The sequence below is a fragment of the Molossus molossus genome, unplaced genomic scaffold, assembly GCF_014108415.1.
Source record: "Molossus molossus isolate mMolMol1 unplaced genomic scaffold, mMolMol1.p scaffold_m16_p_7, whole genome shotgun sequence".
Classification (NCBI taxonomy): Eukaryota; Metazoa; Chordata; class Mammalia; order Chiroptera; family Molossidae; genus Molossus; species Molossus molossus.
The window spans coordinates 20,199,794-20,216,065 of record NW_023425401.1 but is presented as its reverse complement, the minus strand read 5'-3'; the positions used below and the strand labels follow the sequence as shown (position 1 = coordinate 20,216,065).

Genomic DNA, 16,272 nt, shown 5'->3' with positions numbered 1-16,272 from the left:
TGCCTTTTATGAAGGGAAGAATCTGTCATTTTTACTAGTCTCAAATGGAAGAGTTCTTATTTTTTTAGCTGCCCGGCTAGTAGTGGGGTGAACAGGTTAGGAAATTCAACCTGATGTCTTACAAAGTCCCCTAGTCCCAGTCGTACCTGGCCTGAAATTGGAGAAGACCTAGGGATACAAGAACCAAAAAGGCTAGCCAAAACAATAATAGCGACTGCTGTTTATTGAGTGCCTACTTAGAGCTATGTGTTGTGGCTGGTCCTTTGGTTGCATCAATAAAGAAGTGGTCATCTACAACTATTTTTCTCCATTCTTAAGGAAAACTGTGTTTACACCAATGTAGTCAGTTGACATGTTATTTCTCCAAGATCAGATCTTTTCCTTAGCAGATTTTTTAAAAGTATTTTTTCTCTGTCTCCTTTGGCAATGACGGTGTCTAGTTTGGGGAGAAAATACATAGAGGATTGTGGAAGTACAGAGTACTAATGCAACTTATTACTTTGACAGGTTATTTAGAGGGGAAAAGTTTAGTCTCCTATTCAATTTTGACAGATTAAAATGTGTATGTGAAGGAAACTATTAGTGGGAAAAATTTTCCTTGAGAGATAGCATATATGAAATAAATAAAGGAAAGTATTTTATCAGAGTTATATTTATTTTACAATATCAAATACAATCACTAATTTAGACCAATTGAATTCTAAATTCAGAGTTAATAGATTTTTTTCAAGTAAAAATTATACATATATTTTCATAATATATCAATTGTCTAATATAAATAGATATAGGTGATTTTTCTAACAGGAGAGAGTAAGCTCCCCCAAAACGGAAAAATTTGAAGTAGATAGAAAACCATATAAATTGTTTTATTACCTTTTTTTTTTTTTTGCTTTAGAATTTTATTATCTAAGGGTGTATTTATTTATGCCCCCATTTTTTTCTACCTATTATTCTCTTTTCCTGATCATAACTTTTTTCCATAGTCACATTTTCTTTCTTAACAAGTTGCAGTGAAATTTAGCTTAATACCTGTCGGAGTTAGGATTGATTCTCGTGTATAAGGGTTACCATCATTTGCTAGAGTTTTACTCAAGTTTATTTACTTTTGGAATGTCATGTTTTTCTCTTCTTAATTCCATGAGGGAGCGACTCCCCCTCTCCTCCGAGGAGACGGTGTTTTATTGAGAGAGAAGCGTCAGTGAGTGGGACACGAGGCTTCGTAGATGTCTTTCACTGGCTTGTGGTATTTGCTCTACCTGTGTTTGGAGAATTCGAGCACAGGACGCACGGCTTCCTTCACCGTCCTCTGGTCCTCCTCTGCCGGCTCTCCTGTCGTCTGGATGAGCTGTGTGGATCTCAGTGCTGATTATTTTGCAGTCTAGTCGGAGCCCATTGGAGCGTCACAGCAGTCAGGTTGCTTTTCTTTCCTGCTCTCGCCCTGGATCTTCTTCCATAGGCTCTGTGTCTGCGGTTCCACATCCGTGCCACCTCTCTCTTCCTGGCAGTTGGCACGAGAACCACCCGCCAGCCTCTTTTCTCAATTCCAGCTTTCTGCCCATCTCCCCACCAAGGCCACGTTATGTTTCCACTCTGAGTCTCAGCGTAGCCCACGGTGCCCTCTCATCCCCACTCCCCTCCTCCATTGTCCCCACTTCCTGAACTGCTCTTGGTCAGGCTCCAGTTACGATGTCTTCTCTGAGATGTTTCTCTCAGTGTTCCCAGAAAATCTGTTGCTACTTCTCCTCCCAGACCCTGTCCAACGGGAAGTTGGAGAATCCTGTTCCAATATTTGTTTGCCTTGAGTTCTAGTGCTTATCACAGTGATTTCTGCATAAGGAAATCATTCTGTCTGAATGTCACATATGATAATATAAATCATACCCTTTTAAATTGATAAGACAGGATATTTAAGGCAATAGTTCTTGTTGTTCTTTAAAGACAGGATATAGAAATGAGACATCAAGAAAAAATGAGTACTTAGACATACAGGAAAGACAAGAGTTTCGGAGCCCAGGGAAGAAGAAGCTCGTAGGAGGAATTTTTTAAATGTGCATTTTCTTCTTTAAAAACAAACTAACCAAGAAAGAGGCAAAGTTAAAAATCCGATTAATCAGAATGCATGTAAGATACATAGGCAAGAGGGTAGTGAGCAAGATGTGTTTAAGAATTTTATGATAGCCCTGGCCTGTGTGCTTCAATTGTTTGGACTTCCTCCTGTGCACTGAGGGCTCGCTGGTTTGATTCCCAGAAAGGGCACATGCCCAGGTTGTGGGCTCTATCCCCAGTGGGGGGCATGCAGGAGGCGGCCAATTGATGCTATGCTCTCACATAGATGTTTCTCTCTTCTCCTGTCTCTTCTCTCTAAAAATCAATAAATTAGTCTTAAAAAAAAATTATGATACCCAAGACTTGATGAAATCCTACAGTGAGTAGGTGGCAGGATCAGAATTCTGTCATCCAGCCCATTCTGTCCATTGGCCTGCCAATTCTGAGTGGAGAAATCTTTATAACAGAGCGTTGAAATTTAGAGGTGGTCCCAGGGCGGGCAAGCAGATGCTGCCTGCAAATTGGGAGCCTCGTTCCCTGGAGGACAGATGGCGCCTGAGCCCGGCTGGGTCTTAGAGGCAGGATCAGAGGAGGAGTGAGACAGAGGAGGAGAAGGTGGATCAGAGCATTGGATGAGGAAGTGGTTCTTAGCTCGGGGCACGTGACTGAAATTTGAGCGCAGAGCACTGGAAGGATGACAACAGGAAATCGTGGCCGGCTCCAGTGTGAAGCAGAGGAATGTGAACGGAGATAGTTCAGATGCAGTAGTACTAGCAGAGGAGCCTGAAATGGAATCTGAAGGTCATGAGGAAGGTCACACTTACACATGTCTGCCCTGAGCGAGGCTTAGACTTTGGACTTCCATGTGCCTTTGGAAGCACATTCTGGAACTTACACCCCTCTCTCTTACCTTAGAGTTTCATCATCTGGACCTGACCAAACCTTTTTGAACCAGGGCCCCACCGTGTTCAGTAGCCAGCGGGAAATGTTTCAATCATTTCTTTGGTTCCAGCTTGTGGTTTTTGCCTTTATAAGCTCGGACGATCTTTGTCTTCCCTGGGGCACAGTTCCAGTCTTCTCCAAGTAAACTTTTCAACCGTTCCCAGCCTCAGACCTTGACCGGCGGACAGGCACCTGGGGAACCTCTTCTCCCTTTGACCCATCTGACTGGCGGCCGTTTGGAGGAAAGTTGGAAGAGACTACTGTAGCAGCTCCGAAATATTAGGAGGACGTTGCTGGAGTCCCCGAGAGAATAGGGAGGGTTGAGGGCTTAAACTGAAACGATTGTAGCAGGAGTAGATGAGAGAGAAAGTAAAGAACAAAATGAACTGAGCTGGTAACCGATTCGATTTGGGTTAAAGGAGGAACTGAGAATGACTCTAAGGGTCGTGAGAAGTGGAGAGAAGTATGAAGTGTATTTCATACTGGAATGTAGTGAGTTTGATTCACACATATAAAGAGAGATTCAAAATGTCCAGCATCCCACAGGGATTCAGACTGGACTTTAGGAGAGGTAAAGGCAAGAAATATAACTGTCATGAGAGTCTTCTGCCTGAAGATGATAGTGGGTGTCACGATATTAAGCAATTTTGACAAAGAAAGAGAAAAGGGATAAGGCCACAAACGTAGGTAAAACGTTCCCAAATTTTTCACCGTTTTTAAAATTTTATTTATGGAAATGATGCTTGTCCTTCAGTTAGGGGGTAAAAACAATGTGCAGTGCTGTGTATAACTAGAGTATAACTGTGTATACTTAGAGTAGAGCTAAAGTTTAGTTCTTCTGTTTTTCATGAATAAATGTGTACTTCCCGGTGTTTTTCAGAGTCCTCCCTCAGTAGCAATTCACCAGGGTCTGGTCCCAGTTCACCAAACAATGGGCCAACTGGAAATGTTACTGAAAATGAGCCTTCGGTTTTGCCACCGACTCCTCATGCTGAGGTAAGACCCATATTACTTTGGTTCTTTCAAAAGTTAGATCTTCCCTGATGAACCTCCTAAAGTAAAGGGAGATTTCTGAAGTTTAAAACCACCTGTTCGTAGTGATTTTTCTCATACATTTAAAATGTGTGGAATTGCGTAAACTTGACCTTATTTACAAAGTTTGGATGACAGTCACATTTGAAAATAATGAAATGTGATCCTCAAAAAGTACACAAACACTCAATGATGCTGAGTACATGTGGTCCAAGTTGTGCAGCTCAGTGGTCCTTCTGCTGGGTTCCTGGTTACTCTGATGGGAGTAGACCTACCAATAAGTATAGAAACAACCTCATGCAAACCTCCCAGAAGAACAGTGTAGCAAGGTAAGTTTTATTCATTTGACCTAAAAGTAATGAGAAAAGAACTGGCGCGTTATAGTTGAGGAACAGTGTACTCCACTGAGCAGACATTTATTGAGGACTTACTATGTGCCAGTCATTTTGCCGGGCAAAGGGGATATAGAGATGAGTAAGATATGGACTCCGAATGAAATATTAAAGGGAATTGGTCTTAAGCAACCAATTCTTTTTTGATCTTTTTTTTCTGAACAATGACCTTTTTTTTTTCTCATTGAACACAGTCAAGTTCATCAACATTTGTTTTTGAGTGCATGACTTATTGAAGCCAGTGATATAAGAATAGAGGAAAGTAAGTTAGGAGTCAGCAAGAATTGGTCTGTGTAGTTTCTGTATTGGGCTAAGCAAAGGCAACAGGCTGGAAATAGCTACTCTTCTAGAATCAGCTATGTTGAAGTCACCATCAATTGACTGAAATTCTCACGATTTCTTTTCTGTCATTATAATGCCTCTTTGCAGGGACAGCTGGTGCGAAACTCTCATAAATAACTGTGACACGCTCTCCCCTTGTATTTTATAGAGTCACGGTACCTTGGGGCTGAAACAGACTGCCCAAATCTCTGATTCTTGGATCACCCATGTAGCTTTCCTGATAGGCAATTATCAAACCTCTACTAGAACATTTCTCCTTACAGGGCGCTCACTTCGCTGTCTCCCGAGACAGCGCTGTGGATTTGGGACAGTGCGCGCGACTGATAGAGATGTCTTCTGTACCTTGTGCCACAGTCTGTGTCTCTGTAATTTAGACACACACATAAATATATACACACATGTATAATAAATTACACATTTTTAAATTATTAGGCCAAAATAGAACTGAAGACGGAAACCCAGAGCTGATCCGTGAGCAGCAAACCACTGAGCTCCGTGTTCCCCGGAGGACAGCTGCGTACTTGGGTTTGGGTTTTTAGGGCCTCACCAAACTCAGGAGATGGAAAGCAAAGGCCAGTCTGACCAAGGAGGATAATCTAATAGGGGACCCTCCAAAACTGAAGCCGGGACCCCAGAGGCCCATATCTCTGCTACGCTGACACCCTCACCCCCAGAGGCCACCTGATGGGCCCATCGCGGTGGAATCTTTCCCGTAGAGGTTGTCACCAGAAGCTAGTCTTTGTGGGGAGCTGTAGCCCGCATTTACAGAACCCTGAACTGTTCATTTGGTTTCAAGAGCTCCAGATTTGTAGTTCTTCTCAGTTTCTGGAGAAAGCAAATATAAATCCTCTCTAGGGAAATATACCTTTTTTTCTAGATTTCAAAAATTTCCCTAAGATAGATGCTCTCTCACTTACAATTAGCATCATTTAGCTATTTGAAGAATAACAATTCTGGCCTCTACATTACCTCTAGATCCTTCATTAGTTTCTTGTTTCTTTCCACACTGTTGCCCCTCTTACTTTCTTTTGTTATCTTTCTTAAAATGTAATGCCTGGTGGAATTAATATATCCTGTATATATGTATTTTTTTTCTTCTTAAATTTTTTCTTTGTTGATCTTTAGAGAGAGAGAGAGAGAAACATCGATGAGAGAGAACATCAATTGGCTGCCTCCTGCATGCCCTGCACTGGGGATTGGGCCCACAACCTGAGCATGTGCCCTGACCTGGAATCAAACCAGCGACCTCTTGGTGCATGGGTCAGTACTCAACCACTGAGCCACACCATCTGGGCTATTTTGTCTTTATTGACTTTAGAGGGAGAGAGAGATGGAGAGGGAGAGGGAGAGAGAGAAACATCGACGAGAAAGAATATAGGTCAGCCACCTCCTGCATGCCCCCCACTGGGGATCAGGCCCACAGCCTGGACATGTGCCCTGACCAGAATTGAACTGGCCACCTTTTGGTTCATGGGTCAATGCTCAACCACTGAGCCACACCGGCTGGGGCAATATCTCATGTACATTTGTGACCATAGGTATAAGAGGGATTCTTGGACTATTGGCTATAGGCATTACATTTGTTAGTGCAGTTATATCTCCAGTAATGCTCAGTTTTCTGACACCCTGTAGTCAGTTTGCAGGAAAAGAACAACTTGGTAACAATTATTTCCTAAGAAGTTTAGATTTCCATTTGTTCTCCTTTTAAAGAACGCGATTCTCGGTAACAGCAGGAATGCTGAAGGGTTCCAAAGGGTTTGGTTCTGGATGAATTTTGTACCCTTGAGAAACGAAAACGACACATAAACTAAATGACACACTAAACTACATTCGGCAGCGTGTGTGATTCTTAGATATTCACGTTAGTGCAGAAAGGTGCAGAGGACCACTTTACAGCATGACGGTATTTTATAGGTTCAGAAACAGCAGCATGGTATTTTGATCGGGAAACCATATGTAGTAAAAGTATATTTTAAAACGGCAAGGGAGTGATGAATACAACTTTTAGCATGGTGGTTACCTCTCAGGAGGGAGGGGGTAGTGATATTGTTACTAAAGAGGAAGATACATATATTCATTCATTTTAAATACATGTATATGTGCACAGTACTTAGTACCACATAAAGGAACAAACAAGAAATATTACAAATTCATGAGATTGTAAATAAATGGAGAAGGTGAGATTTTTTTCTTTACTTCAAGCTTTTCGTGATCAGTGTCCCACATTGTAACTTGAAAAGATCCTATCGTTACATTTCAAAATATATACAGTGGAGAATGTAAATGAAAGGAATTTGCTTATATTATTTTAATCTGTTTTATATCCCTCAAAGGTTTACTGTCACAGATATTTGCTTAGATGCCCTGGAATTTCAGCTGCTTGTTGAACATATTCTGTCACTAGGAACTGTCCTCCCACCCCCACCATTTAAAAAAAAAAAATAACAAAAACAAAAACACCAAAAAAAAAAAAAAAACCCAGAAGGAAATGTGATTTAATGGAGTTTGAAAGAGTGGAGGTATTTCTTCAGGTCAGTGCCGGGACATTCACCTCCAGAGCTGGAAAGGCTAGTTCAAAAGCGAGCAGGGACTTAGCTCATAATGAATTAATTGTGTGCCTGAACTATGAACCGAGAGGCCAGGTGGGCAGACCTTTATGCACTGATGAGTAGCCTCTCCGTGGCCCAGAACAAAAAATTCCGCCCTGATGGCTAACATGTGGCTTCTGCTGCATGGCATTTGCAGGGGCTTCCAGCGTAATTTATACCGGGCGGTGAGCAAGTGGCCCAAGTCGAACGGGAGCGTCAGCCAGTGCTAGCCTCGCTCTGCAACTCTAAGGGCTCCCACTTAACCTGCAGAAAAGAGGAACAACATCTTTCCAGTCCGCTCTTGATTAACAGTCATTTCGAATTTAGTATGATTTTAGAGACATCTTAGATGACTAATAGCATACAATTTCCTATCAACCGATATTGGGGGGCGGGGTATGGAAAATGAGCATCATCAACTACACGTTCAAGGACCAAGTGAATTCGCAGTTTACAAAATAGGCTTGTTCTTCCAAGTCTTTTTATTTTGAAAGAATGTAACAGTGCACACGTGCATGAGTTTGTTATTCTGTGACCTGTGAGGAGGAAAATGTCACCTGATGGTTTTAGATCCCATGTAAAGGAAAAGGGTTCTACTCCCTGCTGCCCCTTGGGAAAGAGGAAAGTCTGTCTGTTTGGCGGGCTGATCTCGAGGCCCAGGCGAAAAGAACGTGTTCTAGCCTGTACTTCACGTGTCCTGCATAATTCAGAGAAAGGTGAAGACATGAGCGGGAGGAGAATTGACTCATTGGTCCCGGCCAAGGAAACAGCCCAGCCAGTACAATGTATGGGTCTCCCGCTCAGAAGGCTTCCAGGCCGCTTGGCTCCACAACCATCTTGGTTGTCACTGTTAAACCCTTGCCTGGACCTCAGGTCTAGTGAGAGATGGTGATACCTTCCCGCCCAGCTTTGTTGGGAGAAAGGAGTGTCTGTGAGCTGGGTGGTCAGTTGGAAGCGTGAAGCAGGTCCCTTTTCTGTTGTTGTCACTTCGGACTCCTATTAGGGAAAACTCATTAGCATGTTTGTCTTGGAGCCAGCAGATCTCCTGTGCGAAGGAGTCTCCATCTGCTCGGACCCCTTCTGTTCCACTTCTTCTGTGTCTTACATATGCTCCGTCCCAAACTCAGATGGTCAGAGCTACTTCCTTTCCTCATCTGAAAATGTGGTTGGGGAGCTTGAAAGCTAGGTGGTTCCTCTTGCCAGCTCCCGTCGGCGATGTCTTTACCTATCTTGTTTCTTTATTGTTAATACTGTGGGCTTGTGGGTTCAAATACACTTCCGTGAATATCAGCACCATAATTTTAGATTCATGGATTTATTTGATAGCTGTTCTAAGGCCAAGCAGCTGCTTATTTCTAGTTGCACATAGTGGCTGGCTCTGCTCTGCTATTTTTAAACAATTTTTTCCAGCAGATACAAATGATTTTTAAAAAGAATTCTAATAATAAGGTTAAGTACTCGAAAATCGTCGGAAATGTCACTGTCTTGCCCCAGTCTCTCATGACTCATCTGCCTATTGTTTCGTAATAGTTGTTGTGACATTTGTTGTCAATGTTATGCTCCCCTCTGAGTGGGTGTAGGGCCAGGCTTTTAGAGGGTAGCAAATAAAAAACGGCTTTCTCCCCCAGGGGAAAAGAGGTTGCTATGACAAAGAAATCATTTTACTGGGAATAACATGAGTCAATATTGTAAAGCAAGACCTTTCTAACAAAACATCAATGCCTTTTAAATGCAAAGGAAGTCTTGTTAAATGATTTTTTTTTTTTGGTCTCCAAACCATTTTATAGTAATACATTCTTGGGTGTTCCATAAAAATAAAAACGCAGAGATTTTTACTGCCTAAAAATTTCTTCAACACATGGATGCTAATTTTCTATCAGCTGTCTGAAAGGCAAGTGGAAAATAAATACTATCTTGAAAATTAGTGTGAAAGCCATAGACAAACATTAAAAGATTAGGAGATGTGTTTGTTTTTAACATGATCTTTTCTTTTTAGATAGTCTAGATTTGGGCATTCGGACCTTTTAAAGGCAAAACATACATCTTTCTGGATGCTGCTCTAACAGACGCCGACATTATCTACGAGAACTAGTCAGAGATCTTCAGTCTTAGGATGCAGGCTCCGATGTCCAGGGCAGGTGGGCAGCTGCCCAGAGTTCAAAGCCCATCAGCGGCAGAGCTTAAATGCAAATGCCCAGATCACCCTTCTTTTCACTAGTCCTGACTTCTTCTCACAAAGTTCCTTTTCTAATGCTCATGCATATTGTAGGTAACTTTGAACATGCAGTACACTGAAATTTCTACATAGACTTCTTCTATGAGCTTCTTAAAAAGTGGGTGTTTATGTATATAACTAGTATTGTCAAGGGTCATCTGTTGACTTCTTTGCCTTCTTGAGAGAGAAAGGTATCCCTCTTTGCATCCCTCCCTTCTTTCCTTCCTCTATCTTTTTCCTCTCACAGGGAGGCCTCAACCCAGTGGCACTGTCCAGGTTCTTGTCTCCGCTCGAGAAAGAACTCAAATAGCAAGACAGAAAGATTCAGTGAAGCACAGAGGTTTATTAAAGTGAAAGTACGCACTCCGTTGGAGAGTGCTGGTGGGCTGGAGAAGGGAGTCCTGCAGAAGGGTCCAGGGATAGGGCTTATATTTTGGGCTAGTGGAGAAGGACTCCTAAGAGGGTGGGTTTGAGTGGAGCTGAGGTGGAGCAGGTGAGTCACCATCTTCCCAAAGAGATAGGAGATTTTGTCCTTAGAACGGGTATGGGTCTGTTTGCAATACTAATGATATAATGGCATTATAGTTGGCTAAAGGTCACTTTTTGGTCAGGGTGCCTGGCTCAGCTGGATAGGACTGATCCTGGTTTATCTCAGTGGTTTTCCTTGCAAGCCTGTTTCTGTACCGAGCAGGGATGAAAAGGGGCCTGGGCCCTCAGTCTAGCTGTCCTTCCTCACCCACTCCTATTTTCCTTGCCCCCACGGGCAATCATTCTCTCCTGTATTGTTGTTTGCATAGGTTTTGACGTCATATGTATTTTTTGCTTTGTGTGCATGCATTTTAGAGGGTATCAGTGGCATGGTGTGATCAATCTCATTCCATTTCTTATGGAAACACACTAAGTATGTGTTTTTAGATCCAGCCATGTCATTATGGATGCAATACTTAATAGTTTGCTTTTAGTCACCAGAAAACCCAGGGTGGATACTGCTTCATTTTTGTCTACCTCTTTTCCAGTTGGATGACCCATGGACATCCCCCTGCAACCTTAGTAAGAGAATTTTTTGAAGATGAATTCCCAACAGAAAACAAATCAATCAGTCATGTTGTGCAGTTTAATTATTTTGACTTATAGTGTCGAGCTGTTTGCCAGAATGGCTATACCAGTCTACAGTCCCACCAGCAATGTGTGATGGTTTTTACCTTTCTAAATCCCAGTAACATTTGACATTGTCCATTTGTCTAGTTTTTTTTCCTAGTGTCCATTTTGTAAGAGATTTGGAATCTTTTGATTGAAGCTAATAGCTTGTTGATTTCACTGGCAAAATAAATACGTCTATTGAGAGACATAGAATTTCTCTGTCTACGTGTATTTTATTGATGTGGATTGCAGGTATTATCCATAACGTAGGCTTCCAATGACCGTGATGGTGAGAAAAGTAATTACATTTTGAAGATCATTATTAAGATGTGAGGAGACCTCCCCTGCCCCGACACCTGGCTGAGTCATATCCCTGTTCTCAAGATCATGCTCTTTCTGGTGAAATGCTAGTTACCCATCAAAGCCTGGTTTAAAATCAACACCCTGCTCTGTGCCACTCCATTTTTAACTCTACTCCAGCTGTAGTCATGATTCCCGGTCATTAGAACTCATTCTCCACTTCTCTGTGCAACCGAATAGCACGTGGACTTCAGTGGCACAGGACATCTTTGCACGCCCACTTGCTATTCCACACTGTTCCTCTGACTTACATGTTATTCATTAATTGCACTGTGAATGTCGAGTGATACCCATTTATATATTTAATTGTTCCTTTTGATCTCACTGCAGCAATGGTGTCTGGTTCTGGGAATTTTTTTTTTTAGGTTAAAACCAAAGTCCTCACATTTTAAGATGTGAAATGACTTCTTCGCACAGCACTGATTTAAAGGCTGGATCCGTTTCAAAACTGCTTCCTGGAAAAATCCTGGTTTGGCCTGAAAATACTTGGGAGCCCACCACAGTGCTAAGCGGGGGTCGCCGTCCAGCCTCGCAAGGATGCTGGGCAGGGCCCCTCATCGTTTGAGCGAAGCGGTGCCTCTCACCACCTGTTTCTCTGGCTTTCAGTCTGCGTCTGAGTCGTGTAGAATATAGCTCCAGGTCCTTACTAAGAAACAGTAACCTGGAACAGATAGACTGCTCCCATCAAAAAGCCAAAATAAGGGAAGTTATATTTAACGAAGATAATTTGGGGAACGCGTTATTCAGGTCTGTCAAGTCGTGTGTGATCAGAGCCATTGGAAGTCAACATAAATGCTCTGCTCATTTCCTTATCTGTAGTCAAAGGAAATAAATTAAGTAGCATCTAGTCCCTGAGGTTCACCATCTCTGTGGGAAGAACTGGGAAGTACCAGCTCTACCTAGTTAGCTTGGGCCACTCAGCTTAGCTTGCTTCCTTAGGAATTGACTCCACGACTTAAAGATCTCACATCTGTAAGGTCTCCATGTCTTTGCTTTCTTCTCATGCCCAGGTCAGCGGGACACTTTTATTCGTTCCCATAAGCCTCATGGCCTAATTTTGCTTCCTCTTCTTCTCTAAATCTTTCCTCTCCTTCAGCCTTCTTTACTGGTCCCTGATCTTCAGTGGTGGCTGCAGAACCTGACAAGTCCTATAGACCGGATCAATTTCAAGGTTGTAGTGTTGACCCCACTGGGAACCAGACTTGGGGAAATCATTCCGTTTCTTCCTCTATAACATGAGCATGATGGTAGCCGGAGAGTACCTCTGAAAAAACAGGTTCTCGTCCAAGAACTCCTGGCACAGGGCTTGGCACACGCTAGGAGCTGAACATCAATACGCTGTCATGGGAAATGGAGACATTCAGTTTTGATATGAAACTCCAGGGGTTGAAATCCCATAGTCAGAGAATTCCCAAATTCTTTCCCTTCAGTGTGAATCACCAGTGAGCCACGGCCGTCATTCCATCTGAAAGAAAACTTCTCTCACGTGAGGGCATACTTGTGCCCTGTGGTGCCAGGGGCGGATGGCACAGAAGCTCTGTCTGGGAAACAGATAACCTCCTTTGTGAGGTTGTCATCCCCAGAGTGCGTGTCAAGTCTCAGTGCCGAGGGAAGCAGATACAGCCTGGCATGAATGTTCTATACCATTTATGGTGCTTATGGTTCTGCACTGATTTCTCTTCTGTGACTACAGATAAGTGAATGAACTATCCTTTTATTACAAATTATCACTTGCTGTCAGTGAGCTAAAGTTTTGACTTCCTCATACATTCTTTCTGTTCTTGTTCAGCTATAGATTTTATACTTGAAATTTATGTTAAAAGAATATCAGTGTAAGCACAATAGCAGCTCATCTTTTTCATTAGAGCAAATAGGCAACTGTTTCTAATTAGCTCTAAGATGAAATTGCAGCCCCACACATTACAGTGACAAAATCCTCTCCATCTTCATGAGGTAGCATTTTAGACAACTTTGTAAAAGGTCACCTGTAAAGTCAACATCATGTGAAAAGCATCATTAATACCTCTTGATTTTCATGCACAAATTTCTGACTTGTTCTTCAGAGACCAAAAAAAAAAAAATCAGAGTTAGCTTGGAATTTCAAGTTGCAATGAGAAAAATTCGCATTTAACCTCCTGCCTTTATTATCTTAAGGCTATGACTCATCTCCAAACAAACGTATGATTGAGGTGATGTTTTGGAATAACATCCTGTGTTTTGGTGGTGCATCACTCTTCGGTGACAGTCTGAGGTTGCATTGTATTAGCACATGATATTTTCCCCAGTTAATTGATATCCCAGGTTTGTCCAGGGGAAAATCTACAGCTCCCCCAAACATGCTTGACAAGTTATTATATTTACTTTAGTCAAAGCCCGTGTGTGCAATATCCCTCTTGGAGGTGGTCTATTATTGGAGTCCCATATGCTTTTTGTTTGGGAAGAAAGCAGTCACTGTGTCATACTGTTACATGGAGTATTCTTTTTCAGGGATGTTGTTCCCTTGGGGACCATATCAGGCCAGAGTTCCTTAGTCTAATAAGACCTTTGTAACTCTTTTTGTATAAGAGTTCTGGGAGGGAAGCGAGAATTAAACAGAAAATGTAATTCAAGCAACCATATTAGGCCACATGTGGGAAAACAGAACTCTTAGTATTGTATTAAAAAAGGGTATTTGTTGTGAAAAAGGGCTGTGATGCCAAAACATTCAGTGTATTTCAGTGAAAATGAAGGCTGTTGCGGCCCAGGGAATTAATAACACGTTATTCACTTTAGTTTCTAAATATGGATGATGTGAAAAGCACCACACGGAGTTGTCGATGCACAGATGTTATATGAAAACATATGATTGGTCATTATAGAAGTCCTTTATGGTGATATTTAATCTAAGATGTCCTTGTGTGAGTTTTACCATCAGTAAAATGATGTTTAACTCATAAGGAGATAATGGTACAAAAAAGTATATGTACGCATAAGAACTACTCAATTTTATTGGTGTACTTACTGATTGAGGACAAAAACACTGATTTTGGTCCAGAAAGCTAGAGTTATAAAAATGCATTTTGCGAAATGAACACGGAAGCCCTTTCTTCGGGAAGAACATTTTAATTCAATTTTTACGTATAACATTTGGATACAGAAATCATAAAATCAATAATCAAAACCCCTAAAATTGTTTTGATGACACGTGATAATATAAAACCTATCGTCTGAAATCTGAACATTTCCCAGTAAAATTTGTGGTATTGTAATCTTTTGAGACTCCCCTTTCATTTGTTTCCCCCTTTTTCTTTTCTTTACAGCAAATGGTTTCCCAGCAACGCATTCTAATTCACGAAGATTCCATGAACCTGCTAAGTCTTTATACCTCTCCCTCCTTACCCAATATTACCTTGGGGCTTCCGGCCGTGCCAGCCCAGCTCAGTGTAAGTAGTTGACCATAGTGAAGCAGCGTGCTGATGTTTTCACAGGGAAACTCAGTTCTCGTACCTGTGGGCTGAGGGGAAACTTGGTGGAGTCTACTCGCCTTCTCTGTTTACTGGGTTGTTCAGAGATGTTCAGTTTAATTTCAAATTCAAGAATTATACTGGTTTATGTAATAACATATAAAAAGAATAACTAACATTTGCAGGATGCTTCATAGCTTTTAAAAATAAAAGCACCATCCCATGAAACAGATTACAAGCCACATTTTTACAAAAGAAGAAGCTGAGACTAGTAACATTTAAAAGTCCAAAATTAACCCTGGCCGGTTTGGCTCAGCGGTTAGAGCATCGGCCTGTGGACCAGAGAGACCCGGGTTCGGTTCCCACTAAGGGCATGTACCTCGGTTGCAGTTTATCCCCGGCCCCGGTTGGGGTCGTGTGGGTGTCAGCCAATCGATGTGTCTCTCTCACATCGATGTTTTTCTTTCTCCCTCCCTCTCTCCCTCCCGCTCTATCTGAAGATAAATGCAAAATTGTCCTCCGGTGAGGATAAAAGAAATAAGTAAATAAATAAATAAAAGTCCAGGATCACACAGCGAGTAAGTACAGACCTGGACTCCACCCAGGCCAGCGAAGAGAGGTGTGGCTTCTATCTGAAGCACAGCACATATGTTTATAGAATTTATTTTTTGTGAATGACTTTATTTTGAGAATTTATGTTACTGACTATCGTACTGAAGAACACATATCTGGGAAACCTCTTTAAAAACAATACTAAATTCTTCCCAGGAGACTTCAAGTGAAGAAATTACTTTAAAAGTCCTGACAACTGAAATAGGATCTTTTGGAGGTAATTGTCCAACTAGCAGAAGACAGCAGTAATTGTGTTAAACATACTCCCTAAAATAGTGTACATTTTTGTCATTGTAAAAGATTTGTAAGCTTTACCTAGAATAATTCATCTATGAAATGTGCAAAAATTAAATGAATTGTATTTGTGCAAAGGGCGTGCAATACAGAGGGTTTAAAGAGAAATTTGTTCTAGCCCTTGGCACCAATTTTGCCAGTCTTTAGAAACAATCTTTTCACTGAGAGCAGCTTGTCAAATTCACATCTTTTATAGTATTCCAGGATCGGGAAATGTAAAGAGTACACCATTCTGTGACTCGTTTATTTTCAGAATCTTAGCCCTGTTTATGGTATGCTACTTCATGTAGGAGCACACCTGTAGTGGCATCTTTGTTGTTGTTAATCCTTACCCATGGATATTTTTTTCCATTGATTTTTGGAGACAGTGGAAGGGAGGGAGGGAGGAAGAGAGAGAGAGAGGGAGACATCAATGTGAGAGACACATCTGTTGGTTGCCTCCTGCATGTGCCCCAGTAGAGGCTGAGGATCAAACCTGCAACCCAGGTATATGCCCTTGCCTGGGAATCAAACCTGAAATCTTCTGGTGCACAGGGCCAACACTCTAACCACTGAGCAGTACTAGCCAGAGATATAGTGGCATTTTTAAATGATAAATTTGATGGTTGGGTTTCAATACATAATATAAAATTAGTCTAAAATGTACCTTATATATTTGGCATTTTTAATAGAGTGGAATGTTGTCTTACTTGATAAAATTACTTATACCAGTGAGGAGAAAGCAAAATTTGGATGCTGTTATATATCTGCAGACTGCAGAAGAAAGGCTTACAAAAACCAAATTCAAATTATGTTCTTGAAATTCCACATGAAGCATTTGTAAACAATTGATTCTAGCAAAAATTAAAAGGGGATTAGGGATGAAA

General features: G+C 41.6%; 1 protein-coding gene across 21 annotated transcripts in view; it reads left to right on the top strand.

Moving 5' to 3' along the window:
- Positions 1 to 16,272, top strand: part of LOC118619779 (histone deacetylase 9) — a 171,055-nt gene that overhangs the window by 131,384 nt on the left and 23,399 nt on the right. For all 21 annotated transcript variants that reach the window (XM_036246485.1, XM_036246481.1, XM_036246494.1 and 18 more), the window contains 2 exons: positions 3,869 to 3,984; positions 14,357 to 14,479. In XM_036246485.1, coding sequence (XP_036102378.1) covers positions 3,869 to 3,984; positions 14,357 to 14,479 — 239 coding nt within the window. The remainder of the gene's footprint in view (positions 1 to 3,868; positions 3,985 to 14,356; positions 14,480 to 16,272) is intronic.